The sequence below is a fragment of the Callospermophilus lateralis genome, chromosome 2, assembly GCF_048772815.1.
Source record: "Callospermophilus lateralis isolate mCalLat2 chromosome 2, mCalLat2.hap1, whole genome shotgun sequence".
NCBI classification, from domain to species: Eukaryota; Metazoa; Chordata; class Mammalia; order Rodentia; family Sciuridae; genus Callospermophilus; species Callospermophilus lateralis.
In genome coordinates this window covers 19450741-19470315 of record NC_135306.1, presented here as the reverse complement: position 1 = coordinate 19470315, position 19575 = coordinate 19450741, and the positions used below count along the sequence as shown (strand labels likewise).

General features: G+C 60.5%; 1 protein-coding gene across 1 annotated transcript in view; it reads left to right on the top strand.

Annotated features, from left to right (window-relative positions):
- Col27a1 (collagen type XXVII alpha 1 chain) overlaps positions 1-19575 on the top strand; it is a 122646-nt gene that overhangs the window by 88590 nt on the left and 14481 nt on the right. Inside the window, exons 34-49 of the mRNA XM_076845632.2 lie at positions 756-809; positions 2878-2931; positions 3603-3656; positions 6838-6945; positions 11724-11777; positions 11861-11968; positions 12920-12973; positions 13597-13650; positions 15732-15788; positions 15917-15970; positions 16461-16514; positions 16772-16825; positions 17240-17293; positions 17370-17477; positions 17834-17941; positions 18660-18767. Coding sequence (XP_076701747.2) covers positions 756-809; positions 2878-2931; positions 3603-3656; positions 6838-6945; positions 11724-11777; positions 11861-11968; positions 12920-12973; positions 13597-13650; positions 15732-15788; positions 15917-15970; positions 16461-16514; positions 16772-16825; positions 17240-17293; positions 17370-17477; positions 17834-17941; positions 18660-18767 — 1137 coding nt within the window. The remainder of the gene's footprint in view (positions 1-755; positions 810-2877; positions 2932-3602; positions 3657-6837; positions 6946-11723; positions 11778-11860; positions 11969-12919; positions 12974-13596; positions 13651-15731; positions 15789-15916; positions 15971-16460; positions 16515-16771; positions 16826-17239; positions 17294-17369; positions 17478-17833; positions 17942-18659; positions 18768-19575) is intronic.

Sequence of the window (19575 nt, the reverse complement as noted above, 5' to 3'; positions counted from 1 at the left end):
GTCCTTCCTGCTGCCCCTCCGGCCTCCTCCTAGGGGCACCCTCCTGCCGTCCCTGGCCTGGCCCAGGGAGATGGCGGAGCCTTGTGTGCTGAGACTGGAGCTTAGGCCCTGCAGAGAGGGGAGACCCGAGCCAGAGGCAGAGGCCAGAGCTGGGCTCCCAGGCCCAGGCCCTCTGGGTCTGCAGGGCCTCTTTGCCTCACTGAGAGTATCCGCGTCCCCCCTGCTGGAAATTCAGCCGGCACAGAGGTGGGACCAGACAGGCTCAGGCAGCAAGGAGCAGAGGGGCCTCAGAGCTCCCAGCCTTATCCAGAGGAGAAAGCCAAGCCCTGGGGTGTATGCGAGGCCAAGGCCATGCCCGGGGTGACGAAGTGCCCCTTTGTCCTGTCCTGGCCCCACTGCAGAGAAGAGCTTGACCGCTCAGCCCTGAGCTCACAGTGGCCTTGTCCCAGGCCTTAGGTGAACCATGAGTTTCCCCCCCTGGGCTTGCCCAGGGCTCCTAGGTGGTAAACCACACTCGTGGGCAGGGAGAGGGTCCAGCAGCTACAGGTAGTCCTAAGGTGTGGCCAGTCTGGGCCCAGCCACCCTCCCTAGCCCCAGATCAGGCTCCCAGAAGCTGCTGCCTGCTTCTGTCTCTGTGTCTCTCATGCTGTGTGACCTGAGTCTATCCCTGGCCCTCTCTGGGCCTCAGTTACCCCCTTGCTTACAACCAGGGGCCGGCCCTTGCTCTAGGAGAGACTGATGGCATTTTCTTGCAGGGGCCGCCAGGTGCAGTGGGAGAACCCGGCCTTCCAGGGGAAGCAGGGATGAAGGTGAGGCGGGATGAAAGACGAGAAAAATGGCTGTCGAGACCAGCGCCCAGCGGCCACTGTCCGTGTCCCCCACCCCACCTGCAGAAGGAAACAGGAGTTTCTTGTGCCTGGGATAATGGGCTCTCTGTGCTCCTGCTGGGGAGCAGGGCCTGGGGTGGCCACGGTGGGTGCCCGTCTGCCCAGAGCCCCGCCCTGCCCCTGCCGGGCAGCGTTTTCCCTGGCACCTGCCAGGCTTCATGTCGGGGGGCCGCACCTCCGGGCTGTGATGCCACCTGCGCCTCAGCACTGCTGTCCCCCGTTACCTGCCAAGAAGCAGCTGCCCCCTGAACCTGGGCCTGGGAGGGCTCCCACTTCTGCTGTTGGAAGAGGGCCTGCGACCCGGGGAGCCGGCCAGGGGCCGCGGGCTGGCGCAGATCCCCCCAGTCCCGCCCCGTGCCTGAGTCTCCCTGTCATTCAAAGAGGGCGCTGGGCCGGCCTGTGGCTGTCGGGCTTGGCTTAGCTCCAGAACCTTTGCTCAAAGAACAATGGTGACCCCCGCCCCCCGTGTAGGGACAGGTGGGGAGGGCTGAGCTCCGCCTCCTCCTCGTGCCCCAGACCCCAGCAGGAGTGGGGCTTGGAAGTCCCAGCCTGAGAAGGACCCCTTGGGGATCTTCAGGGTGCAGGTGACTCTTAGTTGAGCCTCCCCTGGTCTGAGTTTCTTCCCGGTCTCCAGGAAGGGCAAGAAGCTGTCGGTTAGCCTCCAGGCCAGGCCACTCCAATCTGCACCCTGAGTGTGCCACCAGACACGGGCCCTGCACTAGACTGTGATCTGGTTACTGACCAGAATTTCTCTCCTTCAGGGTAGTGGCGAAAGCCAGAGGTGTTCAGAGCAAAAAGTACTTAGGACAGTGCGCCATCACCCATGAAGATAATGGTGATGGTGAAGGTGGTGGTGATGGTGGTGGAGATGAGGAGGAGGAGGTGCTGATGGTGGTACTGATGAGATTGGAAGGTGTTGATGATGGTGGAGATGGTACTCATGGTGATGGTGGTGATGATGATGTGATAGTGATGGTGGTGATGGTGATTATGATGTGAAGGTAGTGATGGTGGTGATAGTAATGACAGTAATGATGGTCATGGTCATTATGGTAATGGTGGTGATAGTGGAGGTGATGATTGGAAGGTGGTGATGATGGTGGTGTTGATGATGATGGTGGTGGTGGTGATAATCATGATGATGATGATTTTGAGGATGATGGTGGTGGTGATGACAGTGATGGTTATAATAATGATGGTGATGACAATGAGAGGCTGCTGATGGTGATACTCATGATGATGGTGGTGATAATTGGGATATGGTGATAGTGATGATAATGGTGGTGATAATTGGGATAATTGGTAATGGTGATGGTGGTAATGGTAATATTGGTAATGATGGTGATGGTGGTGATGGTGATGATGAAATTGGAAGGGGCTGATGGGGGTGGAGACAATAATCATGATGATGGTGCTGGTGGTGATGATGGGATGGTGGTTGTGGCAATGATGATGGTGATTTTGATGGTATGATGGTGGTGGTGGTGGTTCTGGTGGTGATTATGGTGGAGATGATAATCATGGTGATGGTGATGTTTCTGGTGGTGATTATGGTGGAGATGATGATCATGGTGATGGTGATGGTGGTGATGGTGATGGTGGTGATGGTGGTGATTATGGTGGAGATGATAATCATGGTGATGGTGGTGATGGTGGTGGTTCTGGTGGTGATTATGGTGGAGATGATAATCATGGTGATGGTGGTGATTATGGTGGAGATGATAATCATGGTGATGGTGATGGTGGTGATGGTGGTGATTATGGTGGAGATGATAATCGTGGTGATGGCCTTTCTTCCCTGGTGCTGGGGAAGCCCATGTCCAGGGCTGACCTAGAGTAGGGGCTCTGGTTGATGCTTTATGATTCTCTTTGGTCCTTGGGAAGAGGGACTTCCCCAGCTCCCTCCTGCCCCCTAGTGGTAACAGCGGAGGGTTGCGAGGACTGGGACGGTCCTACCTGCCTTCATGGGCTTGTGTTTGGCTTCTCCTAGGGCGACCTTGGACCCCTGGGCACCCCTGGGGAGCAGGGCCTCGTTGGGCAGCGGGTAAGTAGCGCAGTGCTTCTCCCTGGAAAGCCCACGGCGTGTGGGCGCAGGCGAGGAAGGGAGAGAAGGGCTCCATTCAGCCTCCTTGACCCTCGGTTTCCTCAGCTTAGACACAGGCCAGGCCTCTTCCCGGCCTCGTGCACCCCCATCACCAGCGTTTCCCCAGTGTGGAGGAGAGCGTTCTGTGGCTGGGGACGTTGGGGACGTGCACGCTTGGTGTTCGCGCTTGCCCATTAGCACCTCTGAGAAGGCCTGCAGTCAGGAGCGTGGCCTCCTCGGGTGAACCCAGGGCGTCCAAAGGCATTGAAATTCCAGGGATTTTATTGAGAACATGTTTGTCCTTCAGAACTGTCCACAGTTGTCCCTTCTCCAAGAGAGACCTGTGGAGCCCTCGGGGGCCCTGGGGCCACTTCTTTATGTTCCCTGCTGGTTTATTAAGTCCTCCTGAGCACGGCCCCTGGGCAGCCTGAGGACACGGCAGGCCCCTTCCTGATGGGGCGGCCCACGGGGGAGAGGGCGTCCGAGGGCCGCTGTTCCTGGGCTCCAGGCCTGACCGTGTGTCCGTCTTTCCTCCTGTCCAACACCTCGTGCTCCCCTGGCCCAAGGTGGGGGGCTCTCTGGACCCCTCCCAGTATAATAATGTGTCTTGGTCTCTCTCATCCCCTTTCCAGGGAGAGCCAGGTCTCGAGGGTGACGGTGGCCCTGCAGGGCCCGATGGGCTGAAGGTACGTGCCCTCTGGGTCAGGAGCTGGGAGCAAAGGTCCAGTTCTGCCCTCCCAGAGAACCCATCCCCACAGCCTCTGCGGTCAGTGTGGCCTCCTGGGAGCCTGGCCCTGCCCACCCAGGTGCCTGGTCGGTGGAGCTGGGGGCCGTCACCACCTCCCACTCGTCCGTACTCCCTTCTCCTAAAACATCTGCTTCTCTTGGCTGAGGGAGGTTGCTGAGCGCCCTCCAGGCCGGGCCCAGAGCCCAGGCTTTGGTTTCTGTTGCCTTCCAAGCATCCTAAAAAATCAGAAAAACAATAACCACCAGCGTTGATGTGCAGGCCACTGTTTAGGGAGGACTAGTGACACAGGTACCGGCTGAATCCTCTGTATGAATCACCTCCATCATTGCTGCAAGGTAAGTTATATCTTTAGAGAGGAAACTGAGGCTCAGAGAGGTTTAGCAGCCTGCCTGCGGACACACAGCTAGTAACTGGCAAACCCAGGGCCCAAATCTGGGTCTATCTGGCTTCAAACTGCAGCTCTTTCTGCTGCAGGGCGCCCCAGTTCTAAAGGTGGGGAGATTGAGGCTCACAGGGGGGCAGAGAGGTGTCTGTTCAGAGTCTAAGGCTGCGAATGGAGGATCCAGGATTCAAACTCGAGGCTCACAGAGCCAAAGCTTGTTGGCCTGGCTCAGCTCGGCCGGTCCCCGGCAGTCACAAAGGCAGGGCCCTTAGAGGGACGCAGGGGCTCTCTGCAGGCAGCAGCCCTGACTCACCAGCCCCACCCTGGCCCAGGCCTGGCCCCCCTCCACTTCTGCCCCTCAGGTGGGCTTTCTCCAGGGCTGACCGGCACTGGGCACATCACCCCCGCCAGCCCCTCCGAGGTCCCAGCCAGTTGCCTCCAGGCTTTCCTCCTCCACCACTCAGGTCCCTGGGCCCCATTCCTTTCCATCTTCTTTCACTCCCTTCAAAACTAATTCTACCCGTGTCCTTGGACCAGAGTAGTTGCTCAGATGCACAGCACCTTCCCTGGTCCTTGCATGAATCCCAGGAGAGACTCTGCCTTCTGTGGTGTCTGCCCAGGCGTCACCTTCATGGTGAAAACTGCCTCTGGGTGTGGACAGCACTTGACAGTTTATAGAGTGCGTCTGGACCAGCGTCTCTGTTGACAGTGACGGTGCCCAGTGATAGTTCCCCTCTCTCCACCCTCATTCCCAGGCACTATGCTAAGCTCTCTGCAGGCTCTCTGTCCTTCAGGCCCCTCAGTGACCCCTTGATCCTTGTTTTCTTACAAGGAGACTGCCCAGGGTCACCCGGCTATTGGGTGCAGTAAAGAGCGCAGCCCAGGGCCGAGGGAGGCCTGTCCCTGGGCGGAGGTCCTTGGGCTGAAAAGGAGCCGGAGCTCTGTGTGCTCTCCCCTCCACCTCTGCCTACTGCGTGGCGTGAGGTGTCCCACCTCCCCCCGGGCCTCAGTCTCCCCATCTATGAATGGGGAGAGTGGAATCAGGCAGCCTGGAACGCTGAGGTCACAGGTGTCCCCGGAATCCCCGGAGCCTGCTCTGTGGGGCCGCAGGAGCACCCCAGCTGTGTGGGAGGCCTGCAGGACGCTGTCGCCCTGGGACCGGGTCCTGTTCAGGGTGGCCAGGGTGACGAGCCAGGAGCGGCCTCAGAACAAGGGGTATGGGGGGGGGCGGGGGGCAGCCCCTCTCTGCACCAGGCTGTGCGTGGAATCCGAGAACCTCAGGGGGCCTACCCGGGGCCTGGCCTGACCTGCAGCCCCCGCTGGGCTCCTCCACATCCACACTGCCTTGCCAGGGTCCCTCATCCGCGGTGACGTCAGGATACAAAACTGGCCAAGCCGCACGCTGCTCCTGCTGGACTGCTCCCCTCCCCACTCATGTGACCGCAGGCCCCCACCCTCCAGGGGCCCCTGAGCAGCCCCGGCCGTAGACCCCGGGGTGACGGCCTTCTGACGGACCCTGCCCTCCGCCTGCAGCCCCTGCCCAGCCTCACCCCTCGTGCCTGCTCTGCCCAGGGCCGAGGGCAGCGCCCCCACCGCGTCCTGGAGGAGCCTGCTTTCCCCAGGACCCTGCGGAGCGGCAAGCTCAGGGCCACCTGGCCATCAAAGCCCTTTGCAAAGCCAGAGCAGGCGGGGAGCAGACGCAGCCTGTGACTTGGGCTCTCAGAGGACTTTGGTGACATCCCCAGTAACTATGCAGAGCTGCCTTCAGGGAGAGGAGCTTGGCGGGAGCTGGCCAGTCCAGCTCCGCTACTTGAGGCCAAGCGACGGGTCTTGCTCGGCCTAGTGTCCTCTCTGTAAAGCCGGACCTAAGGACACGGGCCCCGAGAGGCCGTGGCCAGGAGGAAGTTAGTTACGGACCGTAAAGGATCCAGAATTGAGGCCAGACACGGGAGCGCCGGGTGACACTGCTGCCACCCACCCGACAGGGTGCCCTGTGCCCACGCTGAGCAGGCCACGGCCCCAGAGGGCCACCTCAGCATCATCTCTGGGGACACTGCCCAGCTTACCGCTAACTCGCTCCGCTGCCTGCAGCCGAGGTGGCTGCACGGGGCCTGGCGCCCGAGCAGAGCCATGGTGTGTGGTGTGTGTTGTGGCCATGCTGCCTCGGGGCGAGCGAAGCTGAGGAGTGACGAGTGGTCCCTCAGATGGCGCTTCCTCCTTGATAAAGACTCATCCAGCTGGGGGTGGCGCACGCCTGCAATCCCAGCCGCTCCAGAGGCTGAGGCAGGAGGATCCCAAGTTCAAAGGCAGCCTCAGCAATAGCAAGGCTCTCAGCAGCTCAGGGAGACCTGGCTGTAATAAAATACAAAACAGGCTGGGGACGTGGCTCAGGGTCGAGTTCAATCCTGAGTTCCATCCTGTCCCCCACGAAAGACCTCATCTCGTCCCCGGTCTCCGGGGAGTCGGCCTCGGGGCCAAGTCACCGTGTCTGCCACCTTGCCCCTCCTGGGACCTCCCGGTGGCTGTGCACAGAGGCCTGGCTTTTCTCTGAGCCACTGCCCTGTCTGGCCCCAGCTCAGGCAAGGACACGTGGCAGCCGCCCTGCGGGACGCTGCCCGTGCTGGCCAGGCCTGCCACCCGACTCAGGCGACTCGGGCCTCCACGCGGGTCGCCGAGGCTTGGGCTCGGGTGGCCTGTGACTGATGCTCTCTCCCCTCCTCATGCCTTCCCGACCCAGGGGGACCGAGGTGACCCAGGGCCCGATGGAGAGCGTGGCGAGAAAGGCCAGGAAGGGCTCAAGGGCGAGGACGGGCCCCCTGGCCCTCCTGGCGTCACCGGCGTCCGGGTGAGTGTGCGAGCGGCGGGCCAGCGCTGGGCTCCTGGTCACGGGCACAACCTGCCTGCAGTGGGCCCAGGGGTGTCCACAGCTGAGCTGGGGTGCTGGGGGTCGGAGGGCCAGCTGGCCAACTCGCTGCCACGGCACCAGCCTGCTGGGCGGTGGGACCCCGTGTCGTAGCCGTCCCCCGGGCTGTGAGTCCCCTTCTTCTCCCAGTGGAGGGTCTGGGCTGTTCCCCACCCCTCAGCCCACTTTCATTCTGGCTTATTCTTGACATTCCCTTTCCCTCCTGGAGCATGGAAGTGACTAACCTGGGGCAGATCCAAATTAGCCTGCAGCAAACTGGTTGTGGGAAAATGTTTGTTTCCTAAAAATAGAACCAAAGTGCTAATCCCCCTTAACAGCTGCAGCAGAATGAGCTCACCACTGAACTGGAGAGGAACTCCAGCACTTGGTCGGACTCTCCATGCCAGAGGCTTCCCCAGGCTGGGCTCAGCTGCGGGGAAATGGGCCAGGGGGACTCGGCAGGAGGGTCGCTGGCCCCCATTCTCCCTCAGTAACTTGCTGTGTGACTTTTTCACTCACTCCTTGCCCTCTCTGGTCTCACCTTGTCACCATGAAAGATTTGGAGGGGAAAACATGTGCTAAGATCCCTTTGACGTCCCACATTCCAGGCACCCCTTTTACTGAGTTTTGAGCATCACACTGTACGATGGCAGGCACTGTGGCAGAAATACCCTGAGAACAGAGTCCAGAGGTTGCACCTGCATCCTGGCTTCAGCAGCCCCCCTTGTGTGCCTGTAGGAAAATCACTGCGCTCCTCTGAGCCTTGGTCTTCTCATCCAGAAAGAGTCAGTGAGACTCCCCAGGCAGCGCCCAGAACCGAAGACTGAGGGTTCTGAGGAGGAGAGGAATAGAAGCTGGTGGTGGATGGGACTGGGGGTGACAGCAGCAGTGGTAGTGCTGGTCGTGGTGGTGGTGGTGCTGATGGTGGTGGTGGTGCTGATGGTGGTGGTGGTGGTGGTGCTGATGGTGGTGGTGCTGATGGTGATGGAGATGGTGGTGGTGCTGATGGTGGTGGTGGTGATGGTGATGGTGATGGTGGTGATGGTGATGATGGTGGTGGTGGTGGTGGTGGTGGTGATGATGATGGTGATGGTGATGGTGGTGGTGATGATGGTGATGATGGTGGTGCTGATGGTGGTGGTGGTGGTGGTGATGGTGGTGGTGCCGATGGTGGTGGTGGTGATGATGGTGGTGGAGATGGTGGTGGTAGATGGTGATAATGATGATGGTGATGGTGATGCTGGTGATGGTGCTGATGGTGATGGTGATGGTGCTGATGGTGGTGATGGTGATGGTAGATGGTGATGGTAGATGGTGGTGATGGTAGATGGTGATGGTAGATGGTGGTGGTGGTGATGGTGGTGATGATGGTGATGGTGGTGATGGTGGTGATGCTGGTGATGGTGGTGATGCTGGTGATGGTGATGCTGGTGATGGTGGTGATGGTGGTGATGCTGGTGATGGTGGTGATGGTGGTGATGCTGGTGATGGTGATGCTGGTGATGGTGGTGATGATGGTGATGCTGGTGATGGTGGTGATGCTGGTGATGGTGGTGATGCTGGTGATGGTGGTGATGCTGGTGATGGTGATGCTGGTGATGGTGGTGATGATGGTGATGCTGGTGATGGTGGTGATGCTGGTGATGGTGGTGATGCTGGTGATGGTGGTGATGCTGGTGATGGTGGTGATGATGGTGATGCTGATGATGGTGGTGATGCTGGTGATGCTGGTGATGGTGATGCTGGTGATGGTGGTGATGCTGGTGATGGTGGTGATGCTGGTGATGGTGGTGATGATGGTGATGATGGTGAATGGTGAAGGGATGGTCATGGTGATGATATCAGTGATGGTGGTGATGGTGGTGATGATGGTGATGGTGGTGATGGTGGTGATGCTGGTGATGATGGTGATGGTGGTGATGATGGTGATGTGGTGGTGGCAGTGGCTGTGATAGTGCTGTGGTGGTGGTGATGGTGGTGATGATGGTGATGGTGGTGATGGTGGTGATGCTGGTGATGATGGTGATGGTGGTGATGATGGTGATGTGGTGGTGGCAGTGGCTGTGATAGTGCTGTGGTGGTGGTGACAGTGGTGGTAGCAATGCCAGCGTCACTGTCTGGCTGTCACTCCCAGTTCATTCACTAGGGGGCAGGGGGCAGCCTGCATGTGCAGAGGGCCCCCCCCAGGCCGTGGAGACCCTGAGGCCAAGGAGGCCCATTTGTTTGTTTGTTTGTTGTTTTTGAGCTTCTTTGGCCTCAGGGCGCAGGACAGACACTTCCCGGCCTGTGGCCTGCAGAGAATCAAGTATTTAAAAATAGAATTTCCCGAGCTGTCAGGGCCGTTCGGAGCATGCCCCAGTCCTGCTGCACGTTCTTATGTTTGGTGATGAGGATCTGCACACGTGCCCTGGTCCCCGGGGACTCTGTCGCCTGGTGACGTCACAGCCAGCTTAGCTATGTGGGTGCACTGTGTGATGTGCGCACAGTGACAGAATCGCCTCACAGTGCATTTCCCTGAACTTGTCCCCTTAGTACTTGACGTTTGACTGCCCATGGGTGGGGCCCAGCCAAAGTCACGATTCCAGTCCCACAGCCTTAGCCCACTGGGTGCTGCAGCCATTCTCGGGGTTCCCCATCTCGGGGGTGCTCTCAGCTGGAGAGGGCCTGGTCTCCTGTCCCCTGACCCTGGGACCCAATGCTTTCCTCTGACAAGAAACCAGTCAGCCACTGTGGTCACCTCAGTCCACTGGCAGATTCTCCCAGCCACCGCACCACAATTTCACCAGGGCCCAACAGGGCCAGCCTGGGCCAGGCATGCCCCAGGAAGTGACAGTGCACGTCACTTCTAACCTGTGCAGGCGGCCTGCAGACAGTACCTCTTCTTACCAAGTCTCAGTTTCTTTAGCCTGACCGGTGGCTGACAGCATGAGGATTGTTGGAATTTTACTACTGGAGAAGCAAGAGACCTGGAGATGGCTCTGTCCAGTGCTGTCCAGTCAAAACAGTACAGAGCCAGGCGTGTTGGCGCATGCCCGTAATCTCAGCCGAGGACTCATGAGGCTGAGGCAGGAGGATCACAAGTTTGAGGCCAGCCTCAGCACTTAGCAAATCCCTAAGCAGCTTAAGGAGACCCTGTCTCTAAAAAATAAAAAATAAAAAGGGCTGGGGATGTGCTCAGTGGTTCAAGTGCTTCTGGGTTGAATCCTCAGGACAAAAAGAAGAAAGAAAGAAAGGAGGGAGGGAGGGAAGGAAGGAGGGAGGGAGGGAAGGTGGGAGGGGAGAGGAGGGAGGGAAGGAGGGAGGGAGGGAAGGAGGGAGGGAAAGAAGGAAGGAGGGAAGGAGGGAGGGAGGGAGGGAAGGGAAAGAACAATAATAAGAGCCACATAACTTAAAATTTTCTAGTCGCCACATTTTAAAAAGGTAAAAACAAACAGGTGAAATTAATTTTAATAACATTTGTTTAGAAAAAAATAAATCCAAATTATTATTTCCACAAGGAATCGATAGTTACAGGGACTCGATAGTTAAAAATCACTAGCGAGCTATTTTGCATTCTTTGTTTTGGTGCTAAGTCTTTGAAACCCAGCGTGCAGCTCCCGCTCCCAGCCCACCCCGCCTCAGGTGGGAATGCGCTAGAAATGCTTGACGTGGGGTTTCCGTGCTGCCATTTTCACTGGCGATGCTTGACCTGGCTTTCGAGCTCACTCAACGTCCATGGGGAATGGGGACCCGCAGACCCCAGTGGTCTCAAGTAGGCGGCAGGCTCTGCCGAGGCTGATTTAGACCTAACGTTTTCAATTCGATTTGAAAGTTGAGTGGACTCGGGGCCCAGGCCTGGGCCACAGCAGCTGGGTTCTGCGGGCTCCCCTCCATGCTGGCTGGAGGCCTTGCTGGGCAGCGCGGGCTTCCTGATTAGAGGGGGACCAGGCCCAAGGAAGCGGAGCCCTGGAGCCCTGGGATGCAGGAGTCTGCCTCGGTCCTTGGAGCCATGGTGTGGTCTGACCAGTGGCCTTCCTGGGGACAGTCATCCCCTCCCGTACAGTGTCGCTACATTGTGCCTCGTGAGGTGACGACCCTCCCCCGGGGTGGGCCGGAGCGTGCTGAGAGGCTGTGTGGGGGAGAGGACAGGACGGCAGACTTCCCAACAGGGTGCCCCTGAGGGGCCCCTCAGCACAGCAAGCAAAGGGGACCCCGTGGCGGGACATGGCCTCAGGGATGACATGGAAGTGAGGCGTGACAACTCAGAGGTGGGAGGCCCTAGTCACCTCTCCTGTCCCCAACAGGGACCTGAGGTGGGAGTAGAAACCAGGTGGACCAGGAACCAGGCAGCCCTGCCACGGTCAGAACTGGCAGGGGACCTGTGGGCAGCCGGGCTGCCCCGTCTGCGGGAGAGCCTCACTGGGGCCACGGTCGGGTCACTGGAGGGTGGAACGTGCTTGGTGCGCGGGGAGCTCAGCACACGGCCGTGATCCTGTTTACGGGGGACCCGCCATAGATACCCGCCGTGGCAGAAGGCACACCAACCACCCGTGGGAGACCTCACGGCCAGACCCTGCTGTGTCCCTGGTCCTGAAGCTCTGTGAGGCACGTGGCACACTGTCCCCACTCTGGGACACCAGGAAGTTAGGTGGTGCTTAAGGTCATGGGGACAGCCTTGGAGCCCAGTGTCCCCAGCGCTCGGATCTCATCACCTCTCGCTCCCTCCTCCCCTCTCCTTTCAGGGTCCTGAAGGAAGACCAGGGAAGCAAGGTGACAAGGGCCGGCCAGGGGCCAAGGTGGGTCCACCGGCTGCCATGGTGAGCCACGTCCCTCCCCTCCCAGCGGGGCCCATGACAGCCTGTCTCTCCTCCCACTGCAGGGCGCCAAGGGCTACCAAGGACAGCTGGGTGAGATGGGTGTCCCTGGAGACCCAGGACCCCCTGGCACCCCAGGCCCTAAAGGCTCCCGGGGCAGCCTGGGCCCCACGGTGAGGACTCTGGCTGGGGGAGGGGAGCCAGGCATGGGAGGGAGGGACTGAGGGCAGGAGGGAGGGACTGGCTTCTTTCTGAGGGCATCGCCCACCCCAGCTGTTAGCCGAGCACCTGGTGTTCCCCGTCCCTGTCCCCTCGTTGGGATCACGATCCCCTTGGGGACCTGCAGAGAGCTTCCGCCCTCTGGACACACAGGCGAAGGGTTTCCTGCAGTTTGAAGGGGTCTGCGGGTCCCCTGGGGCTTCCTGTGCACCCCAGTACTAAAGCCCTGCTGTGGTCAGCGGGAGGGGACGGTCCCTGGGTGTTCTTACCAAGCAAGCTCTCTCACTGGGAATGGGCTCCCGAGGTGGGGTGAAGCCAGGGCAGGCCCCTGGAGGACTTGAGGGTGTCCCTGAGCGTGGCTGGGCTGTCCTGCAGGAAGGGCCAGGGGGCGCCCGGGCTGTGGGAGGGAGGACCTTAGGGGAGGCCGGTGGCCGACAGTGCTCCCACTGGGGCTGACATCCCGCTACCCCACCCCCACATCATTGAAGGCGGAGTCGGGACACGTCCGTCCAGGCTCCCTAGAGCAACAGAAGATGGGGCACAGGGCCAGGGAGGGATGAGTTTTGAGTATCATCTTTGATTTTAATAAAACTGATTGAACTCTAAGTCCATAAAATTTAAATCTTAGTAACAGCTCTGTTTAAGTGGCTTGTGAAAGTTTTGGAAATGAAGCAGGTGGCCATGGTGGCCCTCGGGAGCCTGGAGAAGCAAGGGAGGGTGGCTGCTGGGGAGGAGGCCCCGGCTTCCTTTCCACCTTGCTCCCCCACCCCCACCCCGTCCTCATGGGCAGGTGACATGCCTGGCCCCTGGTCTGAGTGCAGCTGGAACCCTGGGGAGAGTGTCCCCACTGTGTCCCTGCTCTGAGAGCCACGCTCCACACCAACGAGGGTCTCCTCCTCTCCTAGGGTGCTCCAGGTCGCATGGGGGCCCAAGGAGACCCGGGACTGGCTGGTTACGATGTAAGCAGACGCCACCTTTGGAAACCTCCTCTCCCTCCCTGGAGCCCCGTCTTGCAGGCTCGGCTCTGCCTGGCCCCCGCGTCCCCAGCTAAGGGCTAGCCCCAGGGCCCCCGAGGAGATGGGTCCCCCCTGCCCAGGCAGCTCCTGGGCCCACAGATGCGGGGGTGGCAGGGGACCACGGGTGGAACAGGTGGCGGTGGGGCTTGATCAGAAAGGGAGATGAGGCTGGGGGTGAAGGAGCATGGGAGGGGCCTGTAGAGTCCCATCCTGGGTCCCTGTGGCCCTCGCCAGAGCCAAGGTGTAATGGAGACCCTGCAGGGTCTGGGAGAGGGGAAGGACAAGGCAGGGACTGGGTGGAGGAGGTGCCTGCGTCTGCAGTTCTGGCCGCAGCCTGGGGTCCTCTGAGTCCCCAACCAGCAGGCTGGCCTGAGACCCCTTAGAGGTGTGTCTGGAGGCCAGGCCCAGAGACCTAGGGAGCTTGCTCAAGCCACACGGCAACTTGGGGCAGAGCTGGAACCCAGTGTCACAGTCCAGTGCCTCCATCCAAATCTGACTTCCTGGTCGGTGCCCTTGTCCCTCCTGAGTCCCCATCTGCCCCTCAACTCTATTGTGTTTGCCTTCAGGGACACAAAGGCACTGTGGGACCCCTCGGGCCTCCGGGACCAAAAGGCGAAAAGGTGGGTATTTGATCATGGAGAAGCAGCTACCCCTTATATCTGGGGCCAGGGTCAGCTCTGGGGTCCGCAGGAGCACACCCCGGGGTCCTTGGAGATAGGGTGGCACAGGCGGCCCTGCTCACTCGCGCTGGCCTGCCAGGCACGTCAGTCCGCTAAGCCCAGCAGGCAGGAGCTGAGCTCCATGTTCACCCGTGTATCAGGGTCACCTCTGTGCCCAGCCCTGGGACAAGAGGCACATCCCCTGCCCTGACAGGGTGAGGGTCAAGCATGGATGTCAGTCACGAGGTGACTGAGGCCGGAAACCCCCACACGATGAGACCACCCAGCGGGATCGAGACGTGTGCTGAGCACAGAGGACGGGGTGGAGGCCTGAGCCCAGAGGCCCGGGGTGGAGGCCTGAGCCCAAGGCCAAGGGGAAGCACGTTCATCCCTCGCCTGGGGCTCAGGCTCCGGCTCAGACAGGAGAGGACTCACTGAAGGAGCCATGGGTCTTGGGCCCTGTGGTGGGGGAGATAGGGCACCAGAACGTGGGCCTGGGTCGTGTCCAATATGACGAGAGACCCTGTGGACACGTGTCTGTGAAGAGGCCACCAGAGGGCTGCATGGGCTTCTGGGCACAGGGCAGGCAGGGTGTCTGGCCAGCTCTCCAGAGATGCATGCCCGGCCTGCAGCCTCGAGGGTGGCCTGCGTGATCTGCAGACCTGGCCCTCGATTCCTCAGTGGCCGTCTGTGAAGTGCAGCCCAGCAGCACAGGACTGTCATGTAGATTCTGTGAAGTGAGGTGTGACATGAACCCCATGAAGTGCCCAGCATGGGACGGGCCAGGTGTATATTGGCCCCTTGCCCAGAGCTTACCAGTCCCCAGCGGCCCTCCACAGTGGGACCGAGCACTGGGTCACCCAGCCAGAGAGGGCGGGAAGGAGGGGGAATCCCCACTCCCTGGGCCACTGGTTCTCGGCCTCAGGCCAGGTCCAATCTGCTTGGCCACTCCCCACAGGAGCCACAGAGCCCAGCCACGCACCTCAGCCACGGCCCTCTGCTCACGGGCCAGGACGTGGCCTGCCAGGGACCATTTCCCCCTCCCATCTCTCGAGCTCCTTCCAATCCCAGTGGACAACCACGGGGCTCGGGTGCCCTGCTGAGCCCCCTACCTGGAATGGGTCTCCAGGGGGCACAGCAGTTTCTGGGGGTGGAGTCTGGGCCCTGATTCTGTCCCGTCTTCCACTCGCACCTTCCCTGTGACTGGCAAGAGGTCGCACTGTCCCAGGGCCTCCGGGGTCCGCCGTGGCCCAGGATCACAGCTCTGGACTCAGCTCCTACCCCGTCTGTCCTTGACCAGGTCACTTCTATTACTGTCATCAACTACAGCAATTCTAATGGCCACCTGGAGTCCCACGAGCAGGCACAGAGGCTGGGGGCTGGCCCCTCCCCTTGAGGCCTCATAAGAACGCTTGAAGGTGTCCCCACCCCACTGTCCACTCTGAAGCTGTGTTAGGGACAAGGTCTGCAGTCGGCCAGCTGCCAGGTGTCCCCAGGAGAAGCCCCAGGGCCTTCTTTGGGGCTCCGAGCAATGGAAGGAGGGACGCTGGTCAGGGGTCCACTTCCTCCCAGCCACTGAGGATGGAGCAGCCAAGCACTCCCACGGCCCCCTGTGCCCCTGTCCTCTGCAGAACAGGGAGAGTGACGGGGCTGTCGTGAGCTTCAGTGGGCCTGCCTGTGTCTGCCCAGGGCAGTGTCCTCGCGGGCCAGCAGCCACACACCGTCTCGGGGGCTCCCTGTGGCTGTTACCATCATCCCTTCACCAGCTCAGCCCTTCCCCAGCTGAAAAAAGCCAAGATGGGAAGGGACATGCTGAAGACCCGCAGCTGGCCCCATCTAGGATGGGGGCTGACCCCTAGCCTCGTGCTGCCCGCCTCCACAGGGGGTCCGCTGGGCCCCAGTGCTGTTTGTGCTCCCCAGTCCCAGGTCCAGACCACCCAGCTCTGCCTGAGGCTTGCTTGCCTTTCTGTGCATCTGCTGCCTGCAGTCCCCAGAGTCCCCAGGACGGGTGACTCCTCCTAAAGCTGGTTCTGTGTCCACAGGGGGAGCAGGGGGAGGACGGCAAGGCGGAGGGGCCCCCTGGGCCGCCTGGAGATCGGGTAAGCCTTGCCCCCTCCCCTGGGCTGCATGGCTCTGTGGCTTCCCGGTGGGGCCTCTCGCTCTGTGGGGGCAGGCTGAGCAGAGGTGAGGCTGTGGCCTTTATTTTGTTATTGTCCTTGTCATTCAGGGCCCTGTGGGTGACCGAGGAGACCGTGGTGAACCCGGGGACCCAGGATACCCTGTGAGTACCAGAGTCCTACATGCTGGCAGGACCGTGAGGCCACCTGCCCCGGGACATAGGCCCCCTTCCACCTGCAGTGCCCAGCTAGAAGCGAGACCCCCTGAAGAGGCCAGGACTAGCCCCACTGCAGAGGGGGGCCTGGCCTTTCCTGGGGTCAGAGGGAGACCGGCTGGGCCTTGTCTGTTGGCAGCCTCCTCAGCTGTGGTCCTGAGTGGCCCCTCCCTCCGAGGGCCTGGGTTCCCTGCGTGTGGCTGGGAGCAGCCCCCCAGCAGGAGCAGTGGCGAACCGTGGAGCCCCCAGGCTCTCACGCCCTGTCCCTCCTCCACGTGTGAGTGGAGGGCCCTGTGGCGCCCATTCTGCAGACACGGGAGCTGGGCTCAGGGAGGGACGGTGATGCGCGGCTAGGAAGGCCACCAGGGCCTGCGGCTCCTACCCTGGCTCCTGGCCCCTCCCAGACAGGTCCCCTGAGCTGCCTCTCCTTGGCTTCCAGGGACAGGAGGGTGTTCCCGGGCTCCGCGGAAAGCCTGGCCAGCAGGGCCAACCCGTGAGTGGTGCTTGCTGCCCCACCCCCTCCTGCCCTGAGGGGGGGGGACAGTAAGTGGGAAGTAAAGACTCAAGGGACCCTCGCTCCGAGGACGTGGGGAAGCAGCCCACTCTGGTTTCTCCTGCCCTGACCCTGGGGACCCCCCCGAGCCTGCACCCCCAAACCCCTCCCCACCCTCCCTCTCCAGGCGGAGACTGGCCACCCTCCCCGGGAGAGAATCCTGGGGCTGCCTTGCGTCATCTCCCCTTGGTTTGCAGGGGCATCCGGGACCCCGGGGGCGGCCGGGACCCAGAGGATCCAAAGGCGAAGAGGTGAGAAGGCTGAATTCCTGGGGAGACGGAGGCCGGGCCAGGGGAAGGGCTGGCCCAGGACCAGGCTCCCCGGGCCTCCCTCCCTAAGGCTGGGCCAGGTAAATGGCCTCCAGCCAGGTCCCCTCCACCCACACCTGCTAGGGATAGCCACACTCCTCATGAGTGGCCCAGCCAGCCCTGGGTCTGACTCTCACCAGACGAGGACAGTGACCAGAGCTCGGCAGCAAGGGGGCCAAGCAGCGTGGGGACAGCACTGGCTGACCCCAAGGCGGCTGGCCCTGGGCTTCCAGGCTGCTGTCCCGGACGGCTCATGGAATCAGGAGCTCACAGAGGCCCTCATTCCTGGACGCCTCCCCCCAGAGCGCCCCCTCCTCCAGGAAGCCTGACATGTGACCCTCACTTTTGCTTTCTCAGGGTCCAAAGGGAAAGCCGGGCAAGGCCGGGGCCCCAGGTCGGAGGGGGATCCAGGTGAGTCCCTGTGGCTGCTGCGCCCCCTCAAGCTCTCCCCCACCCCAACATTCACCACCTTCCTGTGTACCCCCAGGGGCTGCCGGGGCTGCCTGGGCCGCGGGGCGTGGTGGGAAGACAGGGCCCCGAGGGTGTCGCGGGACCAGATGGGCTTCCTGGCAGGGATGGCCGAGCAGGACCACAGGTGAGCAGGACTTGGGGTGAGCAGATGGTGTCTCCATTTGAGACAAGGTGTGGAGGGGGGCTGCCACATGCCACAGGCCAGGGAGCCAGTAGGGACACTTGGGGGGGCCGGGCAGAAGTTCCCGCGTGCTTTGGTGTGGGTTTCAGCCTCACCCCTTGGGTCCTGGGAGCACGGACCTTCTTGGGGTCTCTCCTTGATGCCCACCCCCTGCCTGACCTCACATCCTAGTTGCTGCAGTCCCTGTGGGTCCAGCCATCTCACTCAGGCAGGAGTGACCTCCTGTCCTCCCTGTGCCCACTCCGACTCTGGCCTGTTTCCTGAAACCCCAGAGACTCCATAGCCTGCTTTCTTTACAGGGAGATCAAGGGGATGACGGGGACCCTGGCCTTGTGGGCCCTGCTGGGAGGAGAGGAAATCCAGGTGTGGTCGGCTTGCCCGGAGCACAGGGGCCCCCAGGATTCAAGGTCAGACGCTTCTAACTCACTGACCTTCTCTCTGCCCTTTCAATTCTTACATCACCCATGTCCCAGGGCCTGTGTGAAAATAAAAATCTATGCTGTGACTTTTCTCTGGGGTCCCTGTCCCAGTCTTAGAGGCTACTTTATTCCCAGAGCTGTAACTACCGCCCCCTAGAGGGCTCTGGAAATGACCCACTGTAGCTGAGTTGTCCGCGGGCGCCCTCTTGTGGGTCCCGGTGGAACAGCCTATGGGAGGCGGCAGGCATCCTTCGAAAGCTTCCCTGGGATGAGAGGCTGCTGCCAATCAGGCAGAGCCCAGGACTAGACCCTGAGGGGAAAAGGAAGTCCAAGGACCCAGACACGGCTCTTGCTCTCTCTGAACTAGAGTCTAGTAGGGAATGGACAGCAGGCAAAAGGACGGGTGGCTTTAGCCAGTGAGGAGTTGACGGAGGAGAAGGTTTTGTAGGTGGAGGGATGTGTGGCCAGGTCGGAGGGGGCTTGTGGCATGCTGGGGAGAAGAGGGACAGCGCAGGAGAGGGAGGGCACGCCAGAGGGAGGAAGGAGGCTTCCTCGGAGGGTCTCCATCCTCCCCAGCCTCCCTGCATCACCCCACCACCCTGAGATCTCGAGGGACCCTGTGGGATCCCTGATCTCCTAGGCCCTCCTCCCCCACTCCCCGAAATCATTTCCCCCTTTGACTGGCAATCTTGTGTGTTTCTTTTAGGGTGAAAGTGGGTTACCAGGGCAGCTGGGTCCCCCTGGCAAGAGGGGGACCGAGGGCGGATCGGGGCTTCCTGGGAAGCAGGGGGAGCCAGGATCCAAAGGCCAGGTGGTGAGTGAGTCACAAAGCGCACACACAAGTACACTCACACACTCCCACTTGTATACACAAGCACACATATACACACACACACAAATACACTCATGCGTGTATACCTGCACCTGTACACACACTCACATGCATTCACATACACACTCAGACATACCCACACATCTGAAAAATACACTACAGACACACGTACACTCGTGTGCACGTACCCACACAACACTTGTGTTCACAAATGTACACCTAGGCCAAGAAGCCATTGACAAAGAGAGATATAATCTCTCTGGGCACCAGATGCTGTCAGCCTCCCTGAGCTGGATGGTGGGGGTGCTGCAGCCCTTCCAGAATGAGGAGAGGGGATCCCAGCCAGCACCCGGGTCTGCACTCCAGGGACAGTGCTCTTCCTGTACCTTGCTCACCATCTGTCTCAGGGGCTAGATACCTCACCCTGATGGACAAAGAGGGGGAGATGAACAAGGAGTAGACAACAAAGAATAGAAACAAATAGCAATTGACCCTAATACCCCAGTTAAAACAGATTTATGCCATGTGCTGTGGCCCACGACTGTCATCCCAGCGGATCAGGAGGCTGAGGCAGGGGGATGGCGAGTTGAAAGCCAGCCTCAGCAAAGGCAAGGTGCAGCGCAACTCAATGAGACCCTGTCTCTAAACAAAACACAAAATAAGGCTGGGGATGGGGCTCAGTTCAGTGATCAAGTGCCCCTGAGTTCAACCCCTGGTACCCCTCCCCCCAAAAAACAAATTTATAATTTAATTGAATTAAAAAACGAGCCCCAACTATGTACTACTAAAA